The 22,989-nt window shown below is 45.2% G+C and overlaps 1 protein-coding gene across 1 annotated transcript in view; it reads left to right on the forward strand.

The window, feature by feature from the left end:
• Positions 1–18,104, forward strand: part of BNC1 (basonuclin 1) — a 33,713-nt gene extending 15,609 nt beyond the window's left edge. Inside the window, exons 2-5 of the mRNA XM_006870926.1 lie at positions 4,049–4,148; positions 6,191–6,426; positions 9,067–10,934; positions 17,420–18,104. Coding sequence (XP_006870988.1) covers positions 4,049–4,148; positions 6,191–6,426; positions 9,067–10,934; positions 17,420–18,104 — 2,889 coding nt within the window. The remainder of the gene's footprint in view (positions 1–4,048; positions 4,149–6,190; positions 6,427–9,066; positions 10,935–17,419) is intronic.
• Positions 18,105–22,989: the final 4,885 nt, after the last annotated feature.

A 22,989-nucleotide genomic window follows, 5' to 3' on the forward strand; every position in this document is an offset into this window, starting at 1 on the left:
TATTCATATGTGTTTAAGCAGTGTTGTGAGGTGCAGTTGTTGAGTCATTTGTAGCAGAGAGCAGCCCCGTATGACAGAGTACTGCTGCCCCATGGGGCTCTCTTGGTTATAATCTTTTAGGAAGCAAATCACCACTGCCAACCTTCTTGTTAGCAGCCACATGCCTATATCCGGACATTTTGCCCTTACAAAGTGAAAACTGAGTAGCTTTTAATCTATTCAGAGTTGTGTACCCATCACCACAATCTAATTTTAAAATACTTCCCTCATTTCTAAAGGAAATCCTGGCTAAAATGGAAAACTTTCGGGCTTTGGGGACTACCGTAAAAAATGTGAAAATATAAACAGAATGGGAGAAAGTAATTGCACATCTTAAATCTAGTTAGGGACTTGTTGAAAAATGCTGTCGAGTCAGGTCCGACTCATAGCGACCCTATATGGACAGGGCTTCCAAGGAACAGCGGTAGGTTTGAACTGTTGACCTTGTGGTCTGTAGTCTAGTACTGATCCTGTAGTACCACCACACCAGAAGTCCAGCAAAGGACTTTGGGTATATTTAAAAACTAAAAAGACACCCTAATTTTTAAATGGGTACAGGATTTGAATACTCATGTGTTTAAAGGAAATAAACAAATACTGAGTATTAGTATCCATCAGGAAAATGCAACGCAAAACCACAATGAGCTTACCACTATGATAGTTATGATAAAAAAGGTAGACAATAACAAGTGTTGGCAAGGATATGGCGACACGGGAGCCCTCAGTCATACACGGGAGTGTAAAATGGAATAGTGTGCCAGTCCTCAAGACCTTAAACACAGAGTTACCATTGTTGTTGGGTGCCATCGAGTCGGCTAACAAAAACTACCTGATCCTGATCCATCCTCACAAATGTTGTTAGGCTTTAGTCCAGTGCTCCTGCCACTATGCCAGTCCGTCTCATTGGGGGGCTCGTCCTCTTTAGCACTGACCCACCACTTCACCAAGCATGATATTCTTCTCTACGGACTGGTTCCTCCTGATAATATGTTTCAAGTATGAGTTACCCTGTGATAACAGCATTTCACTAGGACTATCCCCACGAGCAATAAAAACATGGTGCCCACCATACACTTGTACCCACACGGGGTTTCTTTGGGGGTGATGGAGTGTTCTAAAATTAGATTGTGGTAATGATTACACTGCTCTGTGAATATACTAACAATCATTGAACTTTAAAATCAATAGATTACTTGGTATATGAGTTATATCTCAATAAATTTGTTTAGATAAAAAAATTAAAACAAGCTAAAAAGGAACATCCTCAACACTACCACCCATGAGCAAACCCTCCTCCTTCCTACCTCTGACAAAGTCTAATCTGTCTGGGGGCTGTATGGATTTGCTACTCTGGTTAGTTTATGAAGATGGAATCAGATAAGATGTGGTCTTCTTTGCTAGGCTTGCTCACTTAGATAAATTATATCTTCAAGGTCCATCCATATATATCAAGACTTCATTCCTCTTATATTACCAAATAGTACTCCGTTGTATGGGCAGACAGCATTTTGTTCATTCGCTTACCAGTGGATGGACCTCTGGGTCATTCCCACTTCTTAGCAACCATGAATAATACTGCTGTGAATACAGGTGGATACATAGATTTCAGCTCTCCTGGGTGTATGGACCTGAGAGTGGAATTGACTGGTCCTATGGTATTACTATGTGATTAACTTTTTGAAGAGCTGCCAAGCTGTTTTCCAAAAGTAGCTGCACCATTTTTACAGTCGAACCAGCAATAGATTTCTAAGTCAAGCTAGGTTACGTACTCCTTAAAGCAATTTTCTCAAATTCTCAGTCAGTTTCTCCCCTTTTCCTGTTCCCCACACAAGGCCACATAATCCCTTGATTGGCAGACAACGGATTAAACCCATAATTGTAGGGCTTTCCCACCCCTACCTCGGAACACACGTCCTCACCAGTTTCCAGACCCTGTTGAATCTGAGATTCCACCCAGCGTTCTTCCCAGGCATCTTACCAGCAGAGCTCTCTTGAATAGTAGACGCCATTCCTTAGACCTCTAGTTAAGAAAGCCATCGGAAAAATCTATGTGAAGCTATCTTAACACCAGGGATTTTTTACACACATACATCTCTGTTTTCTGTTTCAGACAGATTTCTGTAGCAGTCTTAGCACTGTAAGATGCATGGGGGGCATCTGTCTCATCTCACACTCCCACAATCCACTGAGTGCAGTCAGACTCAGCCACAAGCTGTGTGTCCATGTTGACTGTGTGTGTTACAGCAGAACTGCTGCAGAGCGTTTTCAGGGGCTCTGATTTTTCAAAGGAGTCCTCATGGTGCAATGGGTTAAGTGTTGAGCTGCTAACCACAAGCTCAGCAGTTCAAACCCACCAGAGAAAGATGAGGCTGTCTGCTCTCGCAAAGATTACAGTCTCAGAAACCTTATGGAGCACTGTCCTATAGGATTGCTAAGAGTTGAGATGGACTTGAATTCAGTGAGTGGGTTTATGATCTCTAAGATGTAAATCACCAGGCTTTTCTTTAGCGGTACCAAACCTCCAACCTATTAGTTAGCAGTTGAGTGCATTAATGGTATACCACCTGCACTCAGCCTTTAATGTGCTGGACTGCAAAGTTGGTTTGAACTACAAGGTCAACAGTTCAAGCTCACCAGCTGTTCCTCGGAAACTGTATACAGGGTCGCTATGGGTTGGAACTGACTCAACAGTTTTGGAGTCCTGGTGTGATACTGTGGGTTAATGCACTGGACTACAAAGTCAGTTTGAACTCCAAGGTCAGTGTGATTTGATCTCAACAGCAGCTCCTTGGAAACCCTATAAAAGGTCGCTGTGGGTCGGAACTAACTCGACGGCACTTAACAAGAACAAAGACTCCTAGTCAGTCATCGTTGTGTGCCATTGAGTTGATTCCAACTAACCCTGTGTTGGGTTTCTGTGGCTGGTAATCTTTACAGGAGTAGAAAGTCTTCTCTTTCTCCTGTGGAGTGGCTAGTGGGTTCAAACCATTGATCTTGTGGTTAGAAATACAGTTCTTATTCTATAGCATCACCAGCACTCCTAGTTAGTTGTTACTGACTCACATGACCTTGTAGGGTTTCTCAGGCTTTACTGTGGAGTGGCTGGTGGGCTCCAACTGTCAACTTTGTGGTTCACAGTCTAGTGTTTATCCTATGCAGCAACCATGCTCCAAGTCACTCATTGTTATTATTGTTAAGTGCCGTTGAGCCTATTCTGACTTACAGCGACCCTGTATAGGATTTCCAAGGAGTGGCTGATGGGCTTGAACTGCTGACCTTGCAGTTCAAACTGACCATTTGGTTCAGTGCTTATCCTGAACGCCACACCAGGACTACACAGTCAGTCATTTGTTGTTGTTATGTGCCATCGAGTCAGTTCCAACCCATAGCGACCCTGAACAGGGTTTCCGAGGCTGTAAATGTTTACGGGAGCAGACACCCTCATCTTTCTCCCACAGAGCAGCTTGTAGTTTCGAACTGCTGACCTTGTGGTTCACAGCCCGATTCGTAACCACTACGCTACCAGAGCTCCAGTCAGTCATTACATATCCTTACATCCGGTTGTGTTTTCAGCCTCTTCTGCATTATGTGGGTCACAGAGTTCTCCCTTTCACTTGTTCCAACATGGCCTCTCTAAACTTTTGAGGATTGCTGCTTTGGCCAACTAAAAGATTTGGTGCAAATCTGACTGTTCACCATTTCTGCCCTCTTACTATTGGAGCAGAATGTTTCCTTCCAACCTATCATCTTTTCTTTCACAATAGAAAGTTCTAATGTTTCAGCACACTCTCACATGTCGAGTATCTCTGTATGTATTCATGGTCTCCAGGTGTTGGGCAGGCTCGTCTTCCCAGGGCAACATAAACCCTTCTGGGCCTGGCACAAAGTGGACGTGCATCGCTCAATGGATATTGCTGAGTGGAGGAATACGTTTTGTTTTATTAATGCAATCAATGCGTGTTCTATGTATTGCTTATGAGCTATGCACTAACTGTGTTCTCTTTTGTAGGCTATAGGCTGTACTCTGAACTGCAATTGCCCAAGTTTCAAACCAGGAAAAATAAACCACCGGCAGTGTGAGCAATGCAGACATGGATGGGTGGCCCATGGTAACTTTTTTTTTTTTTTTTTTTGTCTTTTGACTTGTACTGTTCCCTCTAAAGGAGCCCTGGTGACGTAGTGGGTATGCCGTGGGCTGCTAACTGTGGGATCAGTGGTTTGAATCTACCTCAGGAGAAAGACTAGGCTGTCTGCTCCCACAAAGATTTGGTGGTGGTGGTGGTTATGTGCCGCAGAGTCGGTTCCAACTCATAGCGACCCTGTACAGGGTTTCTGAGGCTGTAAATCTTTACGGGAACAGAAAGCCTCATCTTTCTCCCACGGAACAGCTGGTAGTTTCGAACTGCTGACCTTGAGGTTCGCAGCCCGATTCATAACCACTATGCTACCAGAGCTCCATAAAGATGTATAACCCTAGAAACCCTATGTTTGGTCACTGTGGGTTGGAACCAACTCGCTGTCAATGGGTAGGTTAGGTTCTCTCTAAACACTCTAATTATTTGTTGTTGTTGTTAAGTGTCATTGAATCGATTATGACTCATAGTGACCCTATATAGGGTTCCAAGGAACAGCTTGGGGGTTTGAACTGCCACCTTGTGGTTCAATTCAATCTGTGTTCCAGTGCTTGTCCTGTAGTACCACACGAGAACACCGTTATTTAGGACCCAATTAAATATAGAAGAATTTGGTATCTAATTTGATACCAAATAGCAAACAGCTAACATATATAAATGACCACTGTATTCCAGGGAATGCATTACAAGCTTTATATGTGTTATCTTTACACATGTTATCTCTACGTGTGTTCTCTCTACATGTCTTGTCATGTGTGTTATTTCTACGTTATCTCTTTACATGTGTTTATTTCTACATGTGTTATCTCTGTACTCATTACTGTCTTTACATGTGTTCTCTCTACATGTGTTCTTAATCTACATGTGTTTTCTTTATCTCTACATGTGTTATCTCTACATGTGATATCTCTTTACTCATTACCATCTTTACATGTGTTTTCTCTACATATGTTCTTAATCTACATGTGTTTTCATCTCTACATGCTATCACTACATGTGTTATCTATACATGTGTTGCCTCTACATGTGTTGTCTCTTTGTATGTGTAATCTACGTGTGGTATGTGATACGTTATTAACCCCCTCCTTAAGATGCAGAAACTGGTACTTCAGCACTGTTGTTCTACTTGCCAAGCGTTGCCAGCAAAACTACAAAACACGCTGTTCAATTTCAATTTCAGATCAACTTTTATTACAAAGTGTGTCCTAATGACAATTTTTAGTATAAGTATATCCCATTGATTCATTACTCATCTGTAATTTAACTGGGCATCCCGTATTGTTTTTTGTTTTTTTCTGAATCTGACAACTCTGCACTAGTCACATGTGGCTCCTGAGTACTGGAAATGTGACCGGTGTGACTGAGAACTGAATTTCTCATTTGAATTCATCGACGTCTAAATTAAATAGTCACATGGGGCTTGTGACTGTGGTATTGGCAAGCACAGGTTTCAGTGGTTTCATTTGCCAAATCCGACAAGTGGAAAACAGCCGATTCGGGCTCAAACCCAGATCCTAACCCAGGTTCTCCACCTCGAGCCTCCTATCTTCCTGATGAGCCATCATCCTAATTATCCACCTGTGTTTTACTCCCTCCCTGTTTGCAGCGGCCCCACTGCTTAGAGCTACCACATTGCCAGGCAAATGAAACCCTTAGTTCAGGTCACGTTATTGGAGCAGCTTCTGTGATTCCTGGAGCCTGGTTGCTATTAAGGTTGTTAATTGAATGCACATTTGCATTTTTTCTATTAGGCGAGAGAAATGACTAAAAGTTAGTTGTGGTGGTTGTGTGCCACCGACCCTGTATAGGATTTCTGAGGCTGCACATCTTTACAGGAGCTTCTGTCTCCTGCAGAGTGGTTGGTAGACTCGAACTGCTGACCTTGTGGTTAGCAGCCCACCTCGTAATGCATTATGCTACCAGAGCTCCATGAAAGTTACCTATAATCTGCATTTTATTCAGTGTGTCTCCTTAAAGTGTAACCTTCAAAATGACATTTCCTCCATTTGACTTTTCAGCTCTAAGTAAACTGAGGATCCCCCCTGTGTATCCAACAAGTCAGGTGGAGATTGTCCAGTCCAATGTGGTGTTTGATATTAGCAGTCTCATGCTGTATGGGACCCAAGCCATCCCTGTTCGCCTGAAAATCCTCCTGGACCGGCTCTTCAGTGTGCTGAAGCAAGATGAGGTCCTCCAGATCCTCCACGCCTTGGATTGGACCCTTCAGGATTACATTCGTGGCTATGTGCTACAGGTACAAGGCCCATTCTCCTCGAATGCCTTCTGAAACCCCTGTCCACGTAACTTACGTAACACTTTGCCTACCAGCGCAACAACCAGGTGTGGCCATCTGCCCTTGCCTATTGTTTCTAATAACTTGAATACTATTTCATCTTTTGGAGGGAGTCCACTGTTTTTGCCAAGATTTCTGTGATGCTCCAGATGATGGGAGCTTTGTGTGTCCTCTGATTTGGGTTTCACAAAGCCAGCTCTTCCACAGTAAACCATGTGTTCCATCCTGGGTGCTACCTCCAAGTCTGCTGTTATCCCCAAACTATTCTGTGGACACAGAGTTCCTGAATGATGCCCACAGTTATTAACATGCTTTAATGCTCATTGGGGAGTCCTAGTGTGTGTGGCACTGTAGGATAAAAACATTGGACCGTGAGGTTGGTTTGAACTGCAAGGTCAGTGGCTCAAACTCAGCAGCCACTCCTCGGAAACGCTATTCCGGGTCAGCTGGGTAGAAGAATTACATCTGCTTTAGGAAAAATAGTAGTCATTGAAAACCCTGTGAAGTGCAGTTTCTCTGACACTCATGGGAGCTGCATCAGCAACTGTTTACTGGTACCTAGTGACTCCAGGCACTCAGATTTTATTGAGGGTTTGAGGGTGAAAACAGAAACTTACATTACAAACCACACAGCAGACACCTTCCACACCTAGTTTTTAAAAGCCCTCTTCCCTCCCACTGCTGGTTTTCCATCACAAGCTCCGTCTGCTTGTGATCCTCCTGTGTATTCACGCTCCTGCTTATCTTCTCTCTTCATGAGCCCTCTCCATTGTTGCAGGCCCTTGGTTCCTTCTCTCTATATCTTGCAGAGTAATTTTGCCTTTCTTTCTAGCCCATGCGATGGGGTAGGCCTCATGTTTCATATCCACAGACTATCAAGGTGTTCCCTTAAGCCAAGGGCGTGTTTCCTGATAGGAATTAGATCATTCTTCTAGCACATGAAACAGCTACGACGTTTTTTTCTTGTCCTAGCACTAGAAAATGTCCACTAACTCTGGTAACAATTTTAATGACATGGGGGAATAAATGTATTTCCAAGACGAACACAGACTTCATCCTCCATCAGATAGGACATACCATTAACCCAATACCAAACCAACTGCCATTGAGTTGATTCTGATTCATAGCGACCCTATAGGACAGTGTAGAAGTCCCCCCCTAAGGTTTCCAAGATTGTCAATCTGTGCAGAAGTAGTCTACCTCATATTTCTCCTACCCAGAGGCTGGTGGGTTCAAACTGCTGACCTTGAAGTTAGCAGCCCAACTCTAATCCCACGGGGTTCCTCATAACATTAAACTGAATGCTAATAGCAAAGATTGATTAGCAGAGACCCTTTCCTGGACTCCATGCGTATCACCCCTAATCCTCAAAATAGTCTAATGAGGTCACATGCATGTTACTCCCATTTTCAGGTTGAAAAGCCAGAGGCCCAGTGCTTGACATCTTGCAGGAAGTCCCTCAGCTAGTATGTGGCAGACCCACTTCTTTCTACTCTAAAACCCAGACGGAATCTTTCCCTGTAAACATGTTTGCACCAAACATGAGTGCAAGGCCCCCAGCAGGCTAGAAACCACCTTTTATGTAGAGCAGCATTATCATCTTACATTATGACATGGATCAATATTTAATGATCCTGATAATCTTGCTTTTTAGTGTTAGGATTAAAAATATGGAATCAATTACCTTCAACCTCGATTACATGAAAAATTTATGATGTTGCATTTCTCCTCATCTTTGTAACTCTTACATGCACAGTGAAGAATCTCAGTAGGCCATCAAGTACATGTTCTGTGATAAAATATTTATTGTCATTTTAGGAAAAGTTAGACCTGGCTAGAGTTTGAAAGATCTCCAGCACTCCAGTGTAATTACAGCTCTGCTTTGTGAACCTGGGCAATGGATCAATATCAGCTCGTTTGTTTTCTGCTGCTAGTCACTTGGGAAGATTATTAAACTTGCAGCCAATGAATACTGGAGCTGTATCTAGACCTGATTGCTCAGTTTTATGTTCTTTAGATTAAGAAGTTGCTGTCACTCGAATTATGCATTTTAATTTTTGTGGGGAAATTATCGTACTGAATGTATGACATAGGAGCCCTGGTGGTGCAGCAGTTAAGCACTCAACTGCTAACCAAAAGGTTGGCAGTTCAAAACCACCAGTTGTTCGGAAGGATAAAGATGTGGCATTCTGCTTTTGTAAGGATTACAGCCTTGAAAAGCCCTGTGGGAGAGTTCTACCCTGTCCTCTGGGGTCTAATGACTCAGTGTCACCCAACAACAACAATGTAGAAAATAAACACCCAATTTCCCAGACTTGAGCTAAGTAATATCATTTTTATTTCTCTCTTTTGGACCAGATGTATGGCCACCCCTTAACATCTGTGCAGTTTGCTATGTCTGTGTACAGAGTTTCTGGTCAAATGGAATGTGGGGGGCAGGAGGGGTTTGGACTCCTCAAGCCATATGCTCATCCAGACAGGGCATCCTTTTCTCATGGGTCCAAAGGTGTCCTGTAAGTTAGTCAGAGTCCTTTTTAGAGAAACGGGTCTGAAATCGTAAATTGAGTATACTGTTTAATCCTGGTTTGCATTTGTGTTTAGGATGCATCGGGGAAGGTTTTGGACCACTGGAGCATCATGACCAGCGAGGAGGAAGTGGCCACCTTGCAGCAGTTCCTCCGCTTTGGAGAGACCAAGTCCATAGTGGAGCTCATGGCAATTCAGGAGAAGGAAGAGCAGACCACCAGCATGCCACCTTCTACGGCCAGTGTGGACATCAGGACTTTCATTGAGAGCTGTAGCCACAGGAGCCCCGGCCTCTCCACTCCTGTGGACAAAGGAAGCCCCAGTAGTACCCACCCCTTCGAGAGCCTCATCAACAACATGGCATTCATGCTGCCTTTCCAGTTCTTCAACCCTGTGCCCCCTGTCTTGATAGGCTCACTGCCCGAACAGTTTATGCTGGAGCAGGGTCAGGACCCAAGTCAGGACCCCAAGCAGCAAATCCACGACTCTTTACCCGACAGCAGCTTCTTGACTTCCAATTCCACACCATTTCACGTTGAAAAAGAGCCATGTTTAAACTGCCCAGAGAGTGATACTCAAAAGGAGGACAGTGCCCACTTAAGTGACTCCAGCTCATACAACATCGTCACTAAGCTCGAAAGGACTCAGTTGTCCCCTGAGGCCAAATTGAAGCCGGAGAGGAACAGCCTGGGCACAAAGAAGGGCCGGGTGTTCTGCACTGCCTGTGAGAAGACCTTCTACGACAAAGGCACCCTCAAGATCCACTACAATGCCGTGCACCTGAAGATCAAGCACAAGTGCACCATTGAGGGCTGCAACATGGTGTTTAGCTCCCTGAGGAGCCGCAACCGCCACAGCGCCAACCCCAACCCGCGGCTGCACATGCCAATGAACAGAAACAACAGGGACAAGGATCTGCGCCACAGCCTGAACCTGGCCAGCGCGGAGACCTACAAACGCCCAGGTTTCTCCGGGACTTCCCCAGACTGCAGGCCTCTCCCTGGCTACCCTGGCTCCGGGGAGGACCCCAAAGGCCAGCTGACCTTCTCCTCGAGCCTCGGGCACAACGGTGTGCTGTTTCCCAACCTCAAGACGGTCCAGCCGGTCCTTCCTTTCTACCGCAGCCCGGCCACTCCAGCTGAGCTGGCCAACACACCTGGGATGCTGCCTTCTCTTCCACTGTTGTCCTCTTCGATTCCAGAACAGCTGGTTTCAAACGAAATGCCCTTCGAGGCCCTTCCTAAGAAGAAATCCCGCAAGTCCAGTATGCCTATCAAAATCGAGAAGGAAGTTGTAGAGATCGCCACCGAGAAGAGGCATGCCCTCAGCTCAGATGAAGACATGCCCCTGCAGGTGGTCAGTGAGGGTGAGCCCGAGGCCTGCAGCCCTCGATCAGACCAAGCACACGAGGAGCAGCGCCCACTGTCAGGATACTTGGGGAAGCCTCTTCCCGAAGGAGAGGGACCCCACCATTTCAAGTCAGTGATAGAGTCCCGGGGAACCATCTTCCGAACCCCCGAGCAAGCCATGCACCACTCAGAGAAGGAGCCTGAACGGAAGGCAGTGTTGAGCTTGGTGCCGAGGGAGGTTGAGGACAGTGGCTGTGAACACCATTTCCCCCCCGGGATGGAGCCCCTCGGTCCCTTTCCTGACTACATCAAACTGCAGCAGCACCTGCTCGCCGGGGGTCTCTTCAGTGCACTGTCCAACAGGGGAATGGCATTTCCTTGTTTCGAAGATTCTAAAGAAACGGATCATGCGGGCCAGCACACACCGGCGAGGCCAAAGAAAGAAAGCCGCTTCCAATGTGACATCTGTAAGAAGACCTTCAAAAACGCTTGCAGTGCGAAAATGCACCACAAGAATATGCACCACAAAGAAGCACACCTGTGCACGGTGGAGGGCTGCAGTGCCGCCTTCCCTTCCCGCAGGAGCAGAGACAGGTAAGATGGCTGTTGGCAGCCGCTCATCGTGAAGTAGTGGGTCTTCACCATCAGAATCACCTGCAGGGCTGTTGGGCCCCAGCCCCAGGGTTCCTGCTTCAGCTAGTCAGGGAAGTGGGCTCGAGTTTGTAGTCAAACACGTTCCCAGGTGATACTGCTGATTGCTGCTGGTCTAGGAACCACCGTTCGCGGATTATAGTTCTACAGGCCCACATTCCTGAATTTCTAATTTCAAAATCCATAGTACCTGGCCTGAGATGATGTTAGTAAGCAAGTGTCACCCTTTTTATCACTCGTCCTTGATGTGAATTTTTAAATATGTTCTTTGTTGTTAAAGTGCTGTTGAGTTGTTCTCACACACAGCGACCCTGTATAGGGTTTCCGAGGAGCAGCCGGTGGGTTTGAACCACCGGCTTTGCAGTTAGCAGTCCAGTGCTGATCCAACAGCACCTCCTCAGGACTCCAGCAACATTAATGGGTTGATGACAGGGATTTTAGCATAAAATGTTTGAACTGCAAGGTCAGCCATTCAAATTCACCAGTTGTTCCTTGGAAACCCTGTATAGTAAAGGGTCACGACAAGCCGGAACCGACTCGATGGCACTTAACAACAACATTACAGTATATGTACCATTCTGTTTATCTGAAGTCTGAGAAGTTCTGTATTCAGAAACATCTGGCCCCAAAAGGCTTGGGATACGGAATCATAAACTCGTTCTCACATTAGTAGTTTAGGTAAAAAATAAATAGTAATTTGAAGAGGAGAAAGGAGGAAGCGTTTTAAATATCCCTGTAACCTCCCAAGATGTGTCCAGTTTCCATTTTGTAATAGATGCTCATCCATGGAACATTTGCTCGGATTTCTAGTTAACACTGTGTATGTGGGAAGAAGACTAACTTCTTAACTGAAGATTTTCAGGATATTAACATAGGACAGGATAGAGGCACTTGGCAAGTTACTTCAGAGTCTGTGATGTGTGAAGGGGAGTAGTGTGTTGGGGTGGGGTTCTCATGACAGGCAGCTAAACTGTGTACAATGTGCCCAAAGATAGAGCAGATCTCAAGACTCCAGGGGGCAGTGCCAGGCTACCAGGTGGTATGGGCTTTTCCTAATGAACTCCAGTAAGTTAGGTACTCTTCAGGTCACCCACCTCCCCAACTGCTCAGGAAAGAGCCAGCATGCCCAAGAGGAACCTACCCCCTACCCCCTATCCACCCCCCGCAAGGCTTAAGGACAGAAAGCTGTCTGATGAAATGGAATTGGAAACACCCTAAATGGGTCATAGAATGTTAAGTGCTGCAGTTGCTCCAAGTTGAAGCACTTCAACAACACTACTCCTGTTGTTAAGTGCTGTGAGTTAGTTCCAACTCTTAACAACCTTGTGTAGCGTGTTCTAGGAGCGGCTGGTGGGTTTGAACCACCGACCTTGCGGTTAGCAGCCATTGCTTATCCTACTGTGCGGCACCAAGATCCTAGACAATACCACTTGCTTCATCCAAATTGCAATGCCTAACATATTAAGAAGAAGAGAAAATACAGGAACACATGTTTTGTTTCTAGGGAACTGGCTAGAGCACAGGTGATACTAGTTAAAACCCCCCGGCTACCCTGATTCCTGAACCAGTCCACCCTTCATGGTCATCATTCTAAGAGGAAGGAGTGTTGTTCTGAATGAGCCATTGTGAATAAGACAGGAAAACCCTGATAGCACGCTGGCTTAGTGCTTGGATGTTAATGGAAGTGTGATGAACCCACCATTCCCGGTAATCTGCTTCTGTAAAAGTTACAGCCTTGGAAACTCTGTGGGCCATTTTACTGTGTCCTACATAGAGTTCTAAGGAACTCTGGTAGCATAGTGGTTATGAATCGGGCTGCGAACCTCACAGTCAGCAGTTCGAAACTACCAGCTGTTCCGCGGGAGAAAGATGAGGCTTTCTGCTCCTATAAAGATTTACATCCTCGGAAACCCTGTTACAGGGTCACTGTGAGTCGGAACCGACTCCATGGCACATCACAACAACAACAATATGGAGTCCTGGTGTGGCGCTGTGGCCTAATGCATCAGACTGCAAAGTCGTTTGAACTGCAAGATCGGTGGTTCAAGCTCACCAGCTGCCCCTTAAAACTGTATAGGGTCGCTATGGGTCGGAATAGACTCAACAGCACTTAACAACAACAACAACATAGAATCAATCACTGGGAATGTGGTAGCTCCATATGATAAGCTTTGGACTACAGGGTCTGCAGCTCGAACCCACCAGCTTCTGGAGAAAGATGAAACTTTTCTGCTTCCACAGAGATTCAAAGCCTTGGAAACCCTATACAGTGTTGCTGTGAGTCAGAACCAACTGGACCATACTTAACAACAACAAATAGGGTCACTGGAGTGTTGGTATGGCACTGTAGGGTAAGCACTGGACTACTAGCCACAAGGTCAGCACTTCAAATCCACTAGCTACATGGGGTCGCTATGGGTCGGAACCGACTCGATGGCACTTAACAACAGAAGTATTGGGTTTGGTTTTCATGAAGACACAATCTTATCAGTGAGATTATTCTCAGTATTTATGATATTGTTTTAGCCTACAATATCTACTAAATTAGCAAGCATACTGATTTCAAGTCCTGGTGTGGCACTGTAGGATCAGCACTGGACTGCTAACCATAAAGTCAGTGATTCAAACCCACCAGTCACTTCTTGGAAACTGTGTGCAGGCTCATTATGAGTTAGAACCAATTCAGTGGCACTTAACAGCAACAGTAACTGATTACAAGCTCGTTTTGGATGTTTTGTTAGATATCTGTTACAGAAAAAGCATCTGACTTTCTAAACTAAAGCTCCTGATCCCAGCCATCTAGAACTCAGAATGTATTCTACCTAGAATCGATGGGAAAGGTGGTCCCATATTAGATAGGGCTTTGTGGGCAGACTCTGTGAGACAGAGATGGACACTGCATGGTAGAAGGGTGATTGACCCCCAGAGCAGCTCCTGAGGTCCAGCAGGAGGGTACTGGGACACCTTATCCAGTCAGCAAATACGTGTTAAGGACTTTCTGTGTCCCTATACATGAAGGCCTTCAGTGTGTAGGGAGCGGGCCACAGAACAGTCAGCACGCCATCACAGCTGTGTGTGCTGAGTGTTAGGATGGGGACAAACAGGAGCACATCCTGCCAGACTTTGCAAGACGTGAGGGAAGGGGGTATCTAAACCAGCGTTCTGGAATGTTTTGGTCTCGAGACTCCTTCCCAAACTCTTAGAACCTGAGGCCCTTCTAGAACTTTTGTCTCCCTGGGACTTTGATACAAGGGGGCTTCAAAAAGTTAATGGAATTTTTCCATTATCATTTGATTTGATTTTTTCACAAACTTTTTGAAGCCCCCTTGTATCACAGTTTACCATATTAGAAATTAAAATGGAAAAAAACCTTAATGTTTATTTCTCATATCCCTTAAAAGCAGTAACAAACCTATTACATGTTAACATAAATACCATGTTTGTTTGTTTTTCCAGTAGCCACATTTTCCAAGATAAGAATTTTAGTGAGAAGAGTGGCTTTGTTTTACATTTTTTGCAAATGTCTTTCATGCCCGGCTTAGCCGAAGGGAGCTGCAGTTTCTGGTCTGTTACTGCCTTCTGTCTGTTGTAGTAGCACATGGCACACCGCTGCCTGGAAACTCGGCTGTTCAATGAGAGGCTCATGAAAGGATGAGCGTGAACAAGCCAACGTCTTTGTAGTGCTATGACAGGCGTCCTGGTGTGGCGCTGAAGGATCAGCACTGGACTGCTAGCTGCAAGGTCGGCAGTTCAAACCCACCAGCCGCTCCTTGGAAACTATATACAGGGTAGCTATGACTCCTAACAACAGCAACAATCGCTGTGCCTCAGGATCCCTGTTTGCATAGTGAGTTACACTGTTGGGCTGCTAATTGCATGGTCAGCGGTTCAAATCCATCAGCAACTCTGAGGAAGACGGTGAGACTGCCAGCTTCTGTGTTAGGTCTCAGACACCCTAGGGAACAGGTTCGCCTCTGCCATGTCAGGTCCCATAAGTCAGACTCAACTCAATGGCAGTGGGTGTCACTATGAAAATAGGATTGACTTTGAGGGGTACCCCTGAAGGGGTCTCAGGATGACTAGGGGTATGGAGAGCACACTGAGAACCTCTGGTCTGTATTGATTTAGACAGTGAGAAGCCAGGGGAGACCATTTGTAGAGAAGGGTAGAGTTAGAGAGGAAAAAGAGACAGTCCTTTGGGCATAGTGTTAGCAAAGTCCCGGAAGCAGAAAGCTTGGCACGTGGTCCAGATGACTTTTACAGTTCTGACAGTCACCAGTCTTAGGGGACACAATGCCTCAGGAAACGTGTCTAAGCCTCCAAGGCCACAAGTTAGCTCTTGGTGTTCATGGGACTCTTGGGACAGCAGAAACCTCTCTGTAAATGATTCCAGTAAATGTGTTTGTCTGGCTTTTTTTTTTTTTTTTTTTTTTAAACCACTTACATGTACTGGAATCTGTATGACAATCTAGTGTCTGGTTTCCTGCGGACGCACACCGCCCCCTTCAGCCCCAAACGCTGACATAATCACAGGGCAGTGTTGCCGCTGACAAGAGCTGCTTGCATAGTGGGTGATCTGGGAGAATCCTTCTGACCAGGGCCAGAAAAAGAGTGACATGGGGAGAGTGAGAAAGGGTGGCAGGCACATACATTTCATACATTGTCTTTGTTAAAATAAGAGGGGGCTTCAAAAAGTTAGCGGAATTAAAAGATAACGGATTTGTTTCACAGACTTTTTGAAACCCCCTCGCATAAGTAAATCCAAAGAACAGGCACGCATCGTTGGAGATTCAGAAGAAAATTCAACTGTGAACTCTGGATGAAGGTGCTTTTCCAAGTTTGACCTTGGCATGTATTCCATTCTGTACTTGAGGAGATGTATATCATTTTCTTAGGCACTAGACCGCTAGCCTCAAGGTTGATGGTTCAAACCCACCAGCCTCTACCGGGTCGCTGTGAGTCAGAACTGACTCGACAGCACTTGACAACAACAATCACCTTTAAATTGGTGCCGGCTGATTTTGCCTGTCAGAAGTTAGCCAGAGAATATCCGAGTAAGGCCACTGATTGACAAGTTATATCCAAATGATAGCGTATGCAGAAAAGGCCTGGGCCGTAATGGATACTCACTCTCTTACCTTCAGAAGTAATCACTGGGTAAAAGATTGGTGGTATGTGCACCGTGCTGCATTTGCAAAACTCCTGTCTGGTATAGAGTGAAACGTTGCAAATATGAACCGAACTTTGTACGTGTGTGGGTGCGTGCATGTGTGTGTGCACACGCACACACACACACACACCTTCTAGCCAACCAGATGATCACCCACAGCTGTAGCCCTCCTGGGGCGATGTACTTGCAGACAGATGCTCCAGACCAGTCGAAATGGGACGCAGATCACATACATAACTACAGATTTTCTAGTAACCATATAAGGAGCCCTGGTGGCACAGTGGTTAAAGCACACAGTTGCTAACCAAAAGGTTGGCAGTTCAAAACCACCAGTAGCCCTGAGAGGGAAAAGGGGACTGATGAACTGCTTCTGTAAGGACATACACCTTTGGAAACTCTACCGAGCATTTCTAGTCTGACCAGTACTGTTCCTGTAAGTTGGAATTGGTTCTGGGGGAACCCAATAAGAAGTAACCACTTTTAAAAAATGAAAAGAAACCATGAAATAAATTGAAAGAATGTATTTAATTTAGTATATCTAAAATACTGTCATTTCTGTGTATGACACTAGCCATGCTCAAGTGCTCAGTAGCCACATATAAGTGGCTGGTGAATTGGACTGTTCAACTCCAGAAGATAATATTTCCTAACCAGTTAACCAGTTACCAGTGTCGATTCCACTCATGGCCACCCATGTGTATCAGGCAGAGTACACCGGTCTCCAGAGAGTTTTCAGTGGCTGGTTTTTCAGAAGTAGGTCACAAGGCCTTCTCCCAAGGGGCCTCTGGGTAGACGCAAACCTCCAACCTTCTAGTTTGCACCACTCGTGGACTCCCAAGTTTCCTTAACAGGAAGGAAGTCTTTGGCTGAGTTCCATGTAGATTATGACCCATTTTCTTCTGGGATCTCATGATTCCAGTGTCCCAGTTGAATTGGCTTTGTTGAAATCGTCTAAGCCATTCTCACCTATAGAGGAGGTACAATGAGATGGCAGAAGTTAAGGAGATCTGCACATGCAGGTGAGTGTGCAGCCTATTGAGTGCCCTGGAGACGAACTTCTGACAAGGGGTGAACAGCAGCGGGTTGGTGTCCACTCAACACCCATTACATCCCACTGGGGCCTAAACCCCTTACCATCACGTCTCCTGTGCCAGGAGCATTCTCCTTGGCATCTGCCTAGTAGCTCCACTCAGAATTATGACTCTTTGTAAAGCCGCAGGCCAACCCATTGCTGACCATCTTTTCACTCTAATTTTAGACACAGTTCCAACCTAAACCTCCACCAAAAAGTTTTGACCCAAGAAGCATTGGAGAGCAGTGAAGACCATTTCCACCCAGCTTACCTTCTGAAAGATGTGGCTAAGGGGCCTTACCCGGATGTGGCTTTCACACAGCAAGCCTCCCAGACATCTGTCATCTTCAAGGGGACAAGTCGGATGGGCAGTCTGGTGTACCCAATAACCCAAGTCCACAGTGCTGGCTTGGAGAGCTACAGCTCTGGCCCCCCAAGTGAGGGCACCGTTCTGGATCTGAGCACTACCTCAAGCATGAAGTCCGAGAGCAGCAGTCATGCCTCGTGGGACTCGGACGGGGTGAGCGAGGAAGGCAGCATGCTTATGGAGGACAGCGATGGGAACTGTGAAGGGCCAAGCCTGGTCCCCGGGGAAGATGGCTACCCCATCTGTGTCCTGATGGAGAAAGCGGACCAGAGTCTAGCCAGCTTGCCTTCTGGGTTGCCCATAACGTGTCACCTCTGCCAAAAGACATACAGTAACAAAGGGACCTTCCGGGCCCACTACAAAACTGTACACCTCCGCCAGCTCCACAGATGCAAAGTCCCAGGCTGCAACACCATGTTTTCATCTGTCCGTAGTCGAAACAGACACAGCCAGAATCCCAACCTACACAAAAGCCTGGCCTCATCTCCAAGTCATCTCCAGTAACAAGATGGCAAACCAAATACGGTTGGATATGCATCCATCCATTATAATTCAGGAATAAGGCAGTCCAAAGAAATGCCCCTAGCTTTGCTCAGTACCATTTGGGGCAAAACACTCTCAAAGGACTTGATTTGACTTCAGAGTTTTCCACAAAAGGATGAACAAGAGGGAAAGCCTTGCGTGAAGTTGGCATGAAGGCAGCCCTTCCAAAGTATTCTTTTCTTAGCCCAAGAAGAGTTTTCACTGACATAAAGAAAACTTACAGAAACTCTGTTTTCCCCAGATTTGTTTACATGTTCTTTGGGGGAGCTCCAGGTCTGCAGATCAACAGGGGTCCAGGACCTGGAAAATGGTGGGGAGGGGGTGTTTAAAGGGAGGTTTGCAGTATTAAAGTGTGTGTTAGGGAAGAAGTCTGTCACCAGGGTTAGGAAGCCAACCCCAAAGATTCTATTTTCAGATTTTTCTTTAATAAGTATAAATCCAGACTTGAGTTAGGAGACGGAAATGCCTTTTTGAGACCATCCCTCCATTTGGAGTGGAGAATCGCACTTGTAGGATTTTTTTTTTTTAATTTGTTTTGTTTTCATTCTAAAGGTCTCGTATTTCTCCAAGGAGTTGTCAGAGGAAGTAAGTTGGCCTCAAACATGTTCCTTGTTAATTTTTAATCTGTAACATAAGTTCAAGAAGTGAGGGGGAACATATTTCATACATTTAAACAATAGTGGTCTTTGATTTAATTTAAAAATAATTTTGATACTATTTAATTTGTCTTGATGTTACGTGAGTATCTGGGGTGAACGCTGTTCTACATGCTGGCTGTTGTCAAAAAGGGACTCTCACCAGTCCCATGAAACAGCACCAGCTCCTGAAATGCAGCCTTTGTAAAACTCTTACTACAAGTCTGTGGTTGGTTTAAAAAAAAAGGCATCATCAGAATTCAAAGTCATCACCTTTTACAGTTACGGTTGATTTAAGTAATGAAAATATCCCAAAGAGAATTGGGGATTGTAAGAGAGATTATTCCTCTATCCTAAACGTTTTTTTTAAAAGCCAACAACCTGTTACTGATTATTTTCTTGTTGTTTTTTTGTTTGTTGTTTTTATTAATAAATGTGACATCTTCATACCTATTTCTGCTGGAAATGAGACATATCTTTCAGCTGTTCTGTTACCAAGCTGTTTAATATTCCAGCTTCCCCAAAGTAGAAAAAATTGTATACAAATGAGTTTTCTATGATTTAATAAAAATATATGACACACCTTTTGTTTAAGAAGGCAAATACTTGTCAAAGTGGTTTTTTCATCTGAACTGTCTTTTGTACACGTGCTTGCACATCTTTGCTGTCTCACACACACAGACAACACACACACACATACTCAGTATGAAATTTTAGAGCTGACAGCTCTCAGGGGGCCTGAGAGTCATCAATGTCTTACTCCCCTAAGGCTGCCTGAACAAGAACACCACAAGTAAGTGATTTACAGAGCAGACATGTACCAGCTCATAGTTCTGGAGGCAAGACGTCCAATCAAGGCACTGGTTGTAGGAGAGGGTCCTTGCTTGTGGGTAGCCCTGGGCATTTCTTGGCTTTCAGCTGGATCTCCACACAGTCTCTTCCTCCTGTGTGTGAGACTCTCTCTGCTTTTTTTTTTTTAAATGAGACACCACTCAGAAGGGATTATGTTTAGGATCCATGCTACATTAGTGTGACTTTCTTAGCATAATACAACTCCAGCTTCCAAATAGGGTCACGTTCACAGGTCTGGGTGGGGGTTAGAATGTCAGCGTGAATCTCTTGCGGGAACACAGATGACTCTGTCATAGTAACTACTTCTACATTCAGAAAGGAACTGTAGCAATGAGTTCAAAAAGAAAGTGAATCTTGGGAATGAGGACCGGGAATGAATCTTTAATCAAGGAATTTATGAAAGTCAATGATAAAAAAAAATCAGTCGTGTTGTGTCAAAGTTTTAGTTAGTTACCCAATGCTCTAAATAGAAGGCAGTAAAATTTAAACCTCTTCATATTTGTTAAATATACAAGGTTAAACACACACATACACATGTTTTTCTGACTTGCCCTTTAGCTTCATCACCTGTCCTTTATGTGTAAAGTCATAATCCCATCTGTCCATCTGCCCCACTCTCAGTTGATGTCCTCGCTCATACGTCATTGGGAGAAATCATCAGGGGGGAACGGTTTCACCTGCCAGCAGTTACAATGCTCCCGGCTCCAGGCCACAAATCTTGGGCCTGAATTAACACAGTAACCTCCCAACTGGTCTCCCTGCTTCCACTCTTACCCCCAGCAGAATGGTCCTTTTAAGATGAAAAGGAGAGCAAGCGCCCCGCCTCAAAACCGTCTAGTGACTTCCCAGAACCGTTGGTATAAAATCCCAAAGGCAAGGAGCTACACCATCTTCCTGTCCCCTATTGCTTCTCCATCATTTCCCACTAGTCTTCCACCACGGCCCTCACCTGCTAATCTCATCTTTCCTTCACAGTGGCTCTTCCACCCTCCACAAGGTCCCATCCCACCGACACCTCCTGTTCGCAGTAACTGATCTCACTTCTACTCTCCGAGAACTGGATGGTTGTTCAGCCAGCTTCTCCATTGCCCACCACCTTCCTATTTGTTGGTCAGAATCCACACACATCCTTGTGTGCTCCCATCTACCTGGACCTGAGAATGTGCCTTGTGTCTGGAGGTAGTGGGCCCTCAGCTACAAACCTTTTAAGACATGGTGACCAGCATCTGCCTGCACCCCAAGGTTACATCAGATCATAGTAGCTTCCCTAGGCGCAACACCGATCATTAAGGAAACCAAGTTTCCCTTTCTGGGTTTATCCATTTGTGTCTATGGATAGTTATGTCAGCCTGGATCCTCTGAGAAGCAAATGCCAACAGGAATAAACGTGCAAGGATTTTCTTAAGGAAAACCCATGACCGATTATTGCATCAATGCCCATCAATTGAAGAATGGTTAAACAGGGTACATCCACACAATGGAATACTACACAACGTTGAAACATAATCTGTGAAACACCTTGTAACATGGAGGAGCCTGGAGGACATTATGCTGAGTAAAATTAGTCAATTACAAAAGGACAAATACTGTATGAGACCACTGTTATAAAAAATTAAAAGGTTTTTTGGCTAAAAAAAATTATATTTTTGTTACCAGGGATGAGAGGGAAGGGGAAATTATTTATAGGCTAGAAGGTAGACACATGTTAACATGGGTGGCAGGGAAGGCAATATGCAAGAGGGAAGTTAGCAGAAGATAAGGTAGCGGAAGGTGGAGAGATGCAAGAGTTAAAGTGACTAGGCATAAATACTGTTAACTGATGATACATGGGGACTGCAATCACTGTAATGAAATGAATGTAATTTATTGAATATAGAACTCCTGATCTGCTCTTTACTCAATTCACAATAAAAAGTAGCAACAGCAAAACTTGTGACATAGGACGGGACCAGAGGAGGCTGGGAAAGTTAGCAGACACAGTACAGACGTGTCGCAAGTGGAAGAGAAAGGGAGGAAGGCTGTGCAGTCTAAGGAAGGTCCAGCAAGGTCCTCATCTTTCTAAAGACCCTGCGTCTTGTTCAAGGTGGACTCAAACCTGTTCTTGGCTCGGGACTCAGAAGAAGGAAATCTCAGCTCGTTAAAGATTGGTCTACTCACTGCTCCAACCTTCGGGGGGGATGATGCTCCATCACTTTTCCCATCACTCATCAAACTCATCCCTTCTACAGGTCCCATGTCTCTAGCCTGTAACCCTCTAATCCTCTGACCCATTCTAGTGACTGTTCTCTCCTCCTCCTTGTTCCGTTTATATCCTTAAAATAATCATTTGTTTCTTCGCCTCTACCCTAGTCCTTGAACTCCTGGTTTTTCTTTCATCTGAAAATGGGCTCCACTCTCACCAGTGACTTCCTAATGGTCATATCCAAAGGACACTTAGGTTCTCTTTCTATCACACTCATTGAGTATTGGCATCCTCTGGTCCCAACAGCCGTGGTCCTTTCTTCTCATTCTGCATGTTCTCCCTAGGTTGTGTCATCCATTCCCAAGACTAACTGCGGGCCGTTGTGTGCCATCAAGTGGATTGTTGACTCATCGTGACCCCATGTGACAAAGGAGAACTACCTCATAGGGTTTCCTAGACTGTAATCTTTAGGGGGTGGAGGGGAGGATCCTGGTGTGGCCATGTGGGATAAAGCACTGTACTGCAAAGTCTGTTTGAATTGCAAAGTCAGAGGTTCCAACTCACCAGTCACTCTTTGGAAACTCTATGCATGGTCCCTATGAGTCAGAACCAACTCAATCGTACTTAACAACAACAACAACCTTTATGGGAGCAGATCACTAGGTCTTTCACCTGTGTGGCTGCTGAGTGGATTTAAGCCATCAACTTTTCTATTTGTTGTTGTTGTGAGGTGCCGTTGAGTCGGTACAAACACATAGCGACCTTATGCCCAACAAAATGAAACACCGCCTGGTCCTGTGCCAACTTCACAGTCATAGCTATGTTTGAGCCCATTGCTGCTACCACTGGGGTCCATTGGGGTCTTCTTTTTCGCTGACCCTCACTTTGCCAAGCATGATGTCCTTCTCCAGGGTCTGGTCCCGTCTGATAATATGTCCAAAGTATGAGAGACAAAATCTGGCCATCATAGCTTCTAAGGAGCATTCTTGTTGTACTCCTTCCAACACAGATGTTCTATTGGCAGACAGATACTTTGTGCCATTAGGGCTCCTTAACTGCAGTCTGCTGCCTCCTAAATCTATACCACCACCAAGATTCTTTCAGAGCTGCCATTTTGACTGGCAACTGCCCACTGGATGTCATGGAGTAATCCACAGCATCTCCAGTTCAATTTGTC

The sequence above is a fragment of the Chrysochloris asiatica genome, unplaced genomic scaffold (genome assembly GCF_000296735.1).
Source record: "Chrysochloris asiatica unplaced genomic scaffold, ChrAsi1.0 scaffold00156, whole genome shotgun sequence".
In the NCBI taxonomy this organism is placed as follows: Eukaryota; Metazoa; Chordata; class Mammalia; order Afrosoricida; family Chrysochloridae; genus Chrysochloris; species Chrysochloris asiatica.